This window comes from Silene latifolia, chromosome 6, assembly GCF_048544455.1.
Source record: "Silene latifolia isolate original U9 population chromosome 6, ASM4854445v1, whole genome shotgun sequence".
NCBI lineage: Eukaryota > Viridiplantae > Streptophyta > Magnoliopsida > Caryophyllales > Caryophyllaceae > Silene > Silene latifolia.
Genome location: NC_133531.1, coordinates 2,842,420 through 2,850,374, shown reverse-complemented (window position 1 = coordinate 2,850,374; position 7,955 = coordinate 2,842,420). Strand labels below are relative to the sequence as shown.

Here is a 7,955-nt window from a genome sequence, read left to right as displayed (position 1 = left end):
ATAGGACAACTTAGATTACAAGCACATGTCTCGTTGCTGACCTTAGACCTGATATTCGTGATTCACATGCTATCTCGTATGTCCAATTAGTGCAATATCTAACGTTACAGGAAAATGTCTTTTAAATTGTTCAGTTTTCTCTTTTTATCAATCTATTAAGTGAATATGCTACACATGTCTCGTTGCTGACCTTAGACCTGAAATCAGTGATTCACATGCTATTTCGTATTCTCAAGGTCCCATTTCTTCAATTTATCAATTACCAATTGAATATGTTGTGACAAGGCAGTCTAATAACATGTTCAAAAGGTTTTCAAAACCGGGACCCATATCCTATCATTCGTTCTTGTTTGCTAGTCCAATGTTAGATTTGAGTTATTGAGTACCATTTGCTACAAAAACTAAGTTAAGGGGGCTTAATTGTCTAGTAGAACCGAACCTCTCAAATTCATTTAACGGTCCTGTGTTGTGAGATAACACCATATTGTAAGAGGAACTAAAACTCAATTTTCCGTTTCAATGTGCTCTTTATCAATAACTGATAACTCGATATAGTAAATTGAATAGTCAAATATGCTAAAAGCGTTAATATGCCAAAAGGTTCTCGATATGACATTTACCAAACAGGACCAAAATGTTTGTAAAACTACTCACAAAATGAATGCAACCATCCTATAGCCCTATAGCTTGTGATTCTTCAAACTGCCACAGTAGTTACACTCCATATAATCAGATGAACACCCATCAGCAGAAGTAGGCAAAGGTGCCAAAGTACCTCCACAGTTTTCCTTGTCACACACAAATTTCATACCGAAATCAAAACAGTTCGATTCATCTTGAGACGAGTTGGCCTCGACTTTACACCGGTCACAAACACAGACGAATCCAAAATACTCTAATAACCTCTTTTTCCTGTCAGAGTAAGTTCTATTGACCCGAACATAACTCAAACAAATTTCCTGTCCTTCAGGAACATCATGCATCATTCTGATAATTATATCAGTATTATTTCCGTCAGTTTCGCTATCAATGTACTCAAAACGACAGGCATTAGGCATGCAACTGTGATTGAATAACGAAACATTTGGATATAGAGCATAAGCTCGAATCCCCCTTTTCCCACTTTCCTGACGCGGCTCCATTAGATTAAAGGAGTTACTCATTTCCTTGTCCAGGAGACCCGCTGACATTCCTATCGACAATATATCAAATCCCTTTGGAAACGGAAGTGATGAGATGATCGGGTGAAGAAATGTCGCGATATCCATATACCTCGCTCCATTACCATGAAGCGACAGTAGAGTCTGAAAGGCAGAGGGAGAGATCATAGCAAGATTGTATGCTGTCACTAGATACCGAGCCTGAACTTGTCGTTCTTCAGGTTGATTATCCGACAACAAAGGACAATTTCTCAAGTAATTAAGCGATTCGCAGACAAACGGTGAATGTGTTGAACTGAGGGCTAAAGACTGACAGTTACGACTGCAGAAGCTGGCATAGTCAGGATGAGAACATGACAGACATGTCAATGCTGTACAGTCACCAGCAGTTCCGCTAACAAGGCTTTTGTAGCAATGAGCACAGTATCGGGAGTAAACTGAGCCGAGTTCTTGATGTTCAGAACGTTTCAGGGGATAGGCTGAGTAGACGAGTATGGGAGACTCGCGGAATATTACTTGGCCTCCCTTTAATGGCTCGGTGGCTACATATCCTCTTCCCTTTCCCTCGATTTCTACCAATCTCAAAGGGTGTGACATTGCTTCCCGAGTTTTGGGTACGCGGTTCACACCTTAAATATAATCACTGCAAAAGGAATAGCTCATGTTTCATGAAAACAACAGATAAAAGCATTCGACTTACATTTCCTAAGTAATTCTAGCCAGTGGCGGAGCCAGGATTTGAACCCAGAGGGAGCGGAAAATTTCAGCGGGGGTGAATGGGTTATGGTATAAGGGGAACTCGAATTTTTTTCGCAAATTTCAACTAAAATTTTTGCGATTTCCATCTGCCAGCGGGAGCGAGCGCCCCTGCTAGACCCCCTAGCTCCACCACTGATTCTAGCTGAAGCAATTCCTCTCACTTTCTTCATTCTTTCCATTTGTTATCCAAACAACGGATTTGGAAACCGTCTCTTCTTTTCCTCTCCAATTTTCTCTATGTAAGCAAAGTTTAAGGCTACAAAGACCAAAATAACAACACTAGTAGTCTAGTAGGGTACAATTGTACAAAGGTACTTGCCCCCTTGTTCGAATAGGGTTCAGATGTATGCAGCCTTAAACACGTGCAGTGAGTCATTTTACATTATTCCATCTGTTCCGAACACCCAAAGAGTAACGCGTTTTGTTCGGATAGGGTTCAGATGTTCATTTTACAATAGCATAGCCTAGACAAGCACTAGTACAAACAGTTCAAGATAAACACTTTCATCATCCAATGTTGTTTTTAATTAACACAAATTCTCATTTGTGACGGACAAAATCCGTCACAAGCTTGTGACATGAGAAAAGGGGCAAGTGGGAGGAGCAAGTGGGAGAGGGTTGTGAGAGGTCACAAGCAGACTGTTCAATTAAATCCACATATTTGGTCAAATGTAGTGAATTGGACCGAACTGAGGCAGACATCAATGAATGCCCAACATATTATCAACAAAAGATTTTAAAAATCTAAACGAGGATGTTCACCGACGACAACAGTCATTTAATCAAAGGTAAACACAAAGTAAAGGAACAGCAAAATAAATGAATCAAAGTATGTAGCCATAAAGAACATCAGTAAGTCTTGCTTGTGACGGCTCACAAACCCCCCTTTTTTTTAACATTATTTAAATCGGATTTGAGTCATCACAAGTTTGTGACCGTCACAACCAAGAATTTGTGGAACAACATGTTGACATTTACCTGGTACATAAAGCTACCAGACGTTCGTACGTTTTTCCTGTTAACTTTCAGGTGCAGTATTACTGTATTACTCCATGAGAATTTGTGATCTTCTTCTACTTTGTTAATGGTGCTTTCTCCATTATTTTAATATTTCAGTGCTTATCCTGAGATTCTTTGTTGACGGTGCGATCTCCATTATTGTTTTTTATATTTTGGGTTTTCTACAAAGTACCTCGTGTTTTTCCTAAATCTAATTATTTAAATTTGAGTTTTTTAATTTAATGGTGATATACCGAAGATGTCTGAGTCTAGTGGTTAAGACGGAGATATTGTGGATAATAGGTTCCAGGTTCGAATCCCCCTTCTCCTTTATTGTAATGCGACTTTGTGCGCGCTTTAATTGACAAAAAAATAAATAAATAATGGTGATATATTGTCACAAAAAAATGTACATTGATGATTAAATAAAGTTTATATTTATTGGTTTACGTTTTTTGGATGCGTAATCAACTAAAACCGTCCAAATATAGTACTCCGTATTTAAAATCGTAAAATTTCAACATTTTGGGTCTTTGTAGGACAATTTATTAAGTTTAGGGGTATTTTGTGTGATTTTGAAAAACCGAATGTATACCGCAGAATTCGAAAAAACACAGAGGTAAATCATAGAAAAACATAATTAATTTTATTCGATGGATATCATTTTGAGAAATAAGTTTGATTCTAAGCTGAGACAATAAATTTTTATTTTTACTTTTAAGTACGGAGTATTATTTAAATAAGTTTGATTTGTATGATTTTACCATTAAAATCGATCCGTCTGTCTAAAGTATTTTGTTTAGCTTTGATTAAAACTAATTACTTAAGACGTCCTTCAAAAAGAAAAAAACTAATTAATTAAGACGAAATTATTTTCTATTGTAAACTAGTGTTGGAACGAGAGGGTAACAAGGAAGGTCAATACCCGAGCAATGAAAATTCACAAAATCTCATTGAAGACGGCACGTATCTGTCACTTTGGAGTGACGGATACCATTTTCTCTCACAAATGACCCAAATAGAGGAGAGAGGGAAGCACATGGGGTGCCCCCACCTTGTCCCCCCTATCCGTTTTGTGAGTGACATTACCCGTCACTTGCTCCGACCCGTCTTCAGCAAGACTAACTGATGAAAATTTTGCCTTCTATTAAAATTTTGATTTTCTTTTCTATACTACTCGACTGACTATTTATCCGCCCTTATATATAGTTTCTTAACAAATTTAAGAGTACGGTGTAAAATTAACATATACGTGAACCGTTTTATATAAGATTAAGGTCCTGTTTTTTTGAATTGAAACTGTGTAAACTGAACTTTATAAAATTGAACTAAATTAAACTGAAGTGAATAGTTTCTTAACAAATTTAAGAGTAAAGTGTAAAATCACATTTACGTGAACCGTTTTATATAAGACCAACTCTAATTACGTTTATCTTTTACCCAAATTAAACTCGGGTTCCGTCACCTATTTTAAAATACAAAAACTTTTTTTGAGGAAAAAATACAAAAACTTTTGAGAGACCTCTCACATGATAAGAGGAGAGAGTTACTTAATTTCTATTTTTAATGTTATATTTCCCACTAATTTAGTGGAAGACGGTCTTTTACAACCTACCCATTTTAAAAAGCGTGGGTCTCAAGTCATAACCAAAAAAAAAATGTAATTGTATTTTATGGGACATGGGTAAATAAATGGTAAAACATTCGGTTGAAATGGGGGAGAAAAAATAGGAAAATGGGAGAAGTGACGGTTATTAGTGGGGTAATGGGGTAAAAACTAAAAGTTACTACTTAAATAACCGTCAAACATAACTTCCAACAACAAAAATTCCCCTAAAAATTTACCACCAAACGACAAAAAACACAGTGAAAACCCAAAAAAAGACAGAGAAGTTAGATGGAGGAGAGTAGTTACAGTAGCGGTAAAAATTACTGTTATGGTAAAAGTAAAAGAAGTGTTACTAACAATGATCAAGGGTTACTTAAGAAAGGTCCATGGAAGCCAGAAGAAGACCAAGTTTTGATTAACCATGTTAAGAAATATGGGCCTCGTGATTGGAGCTCCATTCGATCCAAAGGTCTTCTTTTACGGACCGGTAAATCGTGTCGTCTCCGTTGGGTTAATAAACTCCGCCCCAACCTGAAAAAGTAAGTTTTTACCAATTTTACCCACCGTACTTATATCATCGTGTGTTTTACTTGAGTCTAGTCTTAATCCTTTGTGTTACCACAAATTCTCATGTTACAAAATGTTATACATTGTGACTTGTTCTTATACACTATAATTGCATCATCGGATGTTTTACGTGAGTCGGGTTTTGATGTTGATTTTATGTTTGATGTTACAAATTAAATTTCGCGTTATTTATCATATTCGAGTCAGATAGAATTTTAAAATACAAATTTGCAATTGAGAGCATCAATGGGGTTGTCATGACGAAAATTTAGCTTTCAATGATTTAACTGCTAGTTTTTTTAAAAAAAATTAATTCAGTCATAAACATAAAACGAGTCAAATAGGATAAATGAGACGAAAACATAATTCCTTAAATAAGGTGTTATTATTTGACCTGCCTAAATCTTATACACCATAATTGTATCATCGGATGTTCTACGTGAGTCGGGTCTTAATACTTTGTGTTACATGCTTATGTCGCGAAATGTGATACATTGTCAACTATAATGGCCACCAAAATCTTTTGATGTTGATTTTATGTTTGATGTTACAAATTTCGCGTTATTTATCATATTCGAATCAGATAGAATTTTAAAATACAAATTTGCAATTGAGCATCTAATGGGTTGTCATGAACGTCCAAAATTTAGCATTCAATGATTTAATTGCTAGTTTTTTTAAAAAAAAATAATTCCGTCATAAACATAAAACGAGTCAGATAGGATAAATGAGAAGAAAACATAATTCCTTAAGTAAGATGTTATAATTCAACCTGTTCAAATCTTAAAACGGATATGTTCGCGTTAAAAGACACGAATTGTTCTATTTAATATTTTGTTATTTGAGATTTGAGACTCGTGTTAATATCGTATACTAACGATTTAATTTGTTGGTTGCGTTATATGCGAAGTGGCTGCAAATTTACGGCCGAAGAAGAAAGAGTGGTGATTGAATTACAATCACAATTAGGTAACAAATGGGCAACAATTGCAACACATTTAGTAGGACGAACTGATAATGATGTCAAGAATTTTTGGAGTAGTAGGCAAAAAAGATTGGCTAGAATTTTCCATTCTCAGTCGCCTCAACCTCGTAAGAGAATTAAATTGTCTTCTTCAAGTGATACTGCTCCAAGAAATCGTTCTTTCTTCATAGAGGTATTCCCCAAAAAAACTTAATATTATATGAGTTGTGTAAAATTATTATGTTTTGATAACACGTTACCTAAAGCAGATGTCAAGTTGTCAACTAGCTTAGTTGGTAAGACCTGACAAAAACAGCCCGACCCAATTGACCCGATCCGAAAAGACTGATTCGAGACCCGAAGTAACTCGAACTACATCACTCGAATGTGACCCGAAAACCTGAATTGACCCGACCCGAAAAGACTGATCCGAGACCCGAAGTAACCCGAACCATATCACTCGAATGTGACCCGAAAACATGAATTGACCCGACCCGGCCCGACCCGAGCTTTCTTGACCCATAACGGACCCGACCCGAAAATGACCCAATTCGAAACCACCAAACCTGAAAATGAACCGACAAAATATAACTCTAATTAAACGAAAAGACTTGAAATGACAATTTATCTATTATTCATTGACCTTAAGATGACCTGACTCGATACTACCCGACCCGCTTGACCCGAACTAGACCCGACCAACAAACCCGAAACAGACTTGAAACCCGAAATGACCCAGCCTGACCCGAAATCAATGAGAGACCCGAACTAACCCGACTCGTTTGACCCGAACTAGACCCGACCAACAAACCCGAAATAGACCTGAAACCCGAAATGACCCGTCCCGACCCGAATTAACCCGAAATCAATGAGAGACCCGAGCTAACCCGGCCCGAATTGGCCCGACCCGAACCCGACCTGTTTTGCCAGGTCCAGGTAAATTCATGAGACATGTTCTGTTCTGTTCTTAAGCAGGTTTCCAAGACTTCTTTAGTCACAGGAGAAACATCATCAAAACTGCAATGTTCTAGCTCCTCATCATCTGCACCAAACAAGGAGTTCGTGCTCGACGCGATTCCTCTAAACCAGTATCCATGCAACAACCAAGTGCACCTCGACGAGGTGATGTCGTTTCCTGCAATTCCTGCCCTGCAAACAGACCTTGCATTTCCTCCAGAAACACAGGAACTCATTGACAGGCTCGACTCCGGTTTCCTGCAGCCATTTGGGTGTACAGATGGGCCTGTATTTGCTGATGATGGGTTGCAGTTTTCTGGTCAAATGAGCGGACCATCAGTCGGTGTTATTGATAATCCAGTCACCTTAGACGGTTTTTTTGATGATTTTCCTTCTGATATGTTTGATCAAATCGAACCTTTACCTAGCCCTTCCAGCTGGTAGATTAATGCTAATTTGTAGCTGCTGTAGCTCATTAATCTAACAGATGATTTATGTAATTTGAGTAATTGATTAGTTTGTGTTGTAAGACATTTTATAATTAAGTTAACTCGGGTTCGACTTAATTCAAGTTCGCGGTTTTGCGTTTTAATCGGATATGTCGAAATAATTTTAATTTTGGTTTAGTTCATAGGAAAAAATAAGATTTTGGGTGCAAGCCAAGCTCGTCTTTGATTTCAATACTCCGTATTAAACCATATTTTGGGTATAACTTAACGAGTCGGGAGTCTCGAGAATTATGTAAAATGACGATCAGGAATGAAATACGGTAGTAGATGGGATATATACCATGTAATGTAGGTGGTAATTTGTAATAAACAAAATATAAGGTGCTATTTTGTAAAATACAGTAAATAGTAGGTGATAAATGACAATTTTCACTCAATTCTTATACCCTACGGCCTACACCCAGGTGTAGAGTACTTCATACTTCCCCTAT

General features: G+C 37.2%; 2 protein-coding genes across 2 annotated transcripts; one reads left to right on the top strand and one right to left on the bottom strand.

Moving 5' to 3' along the window:
• Positions 1-527: 527 nt before the first annotated feature.
• Positions 528-3,101, bottom strand: LOC141658468 (histone-lysine N-methyltransferase ASHR2-like). The gene is made up of 2 exons (XM_074465415.1): positions 2,898-3,101; positions 528-1,803 (listed from the first exon to the last, which is right to left on the bottom strand). The coding sequence occupies exon 2, from the start codon at positions 1,755-1,757 to the stop codon at positions 681-683; it is 1,077 nt and encodes a 358-aa protein (XP_074321516.1). The 5' UTR covers positions 1,758-1,803; positions 2,898-3,101; the 3' UTR covers positions 528-680.
• A 1,646-nt stretch (positions 3,102-4,747) lies between these two features.
• LOC141658467 (transcription factor DUO1-like) lies at positions 4,748-7,575 on the top strand. Its single transcript, XM_074465414.1, has 3 exons — positions 4,748-5,066; positions 6,005-6,251; positions 7,034-7,575. The coding sequence occupies exons 1-3, from the start codon at positions 4,816-4,818 to the stop codon at positions 7,457-7,459; spliced, it is 924 nt and encodes a 307-aa protein (XP_074321515.1). The 5' UTR covers positions 4,748-4,815; the 3' UTR covers positions 7,460-7,575.
• The last annotated feature ends 380 nt before the right edge of the window (positions 7,576-7,955 follow it).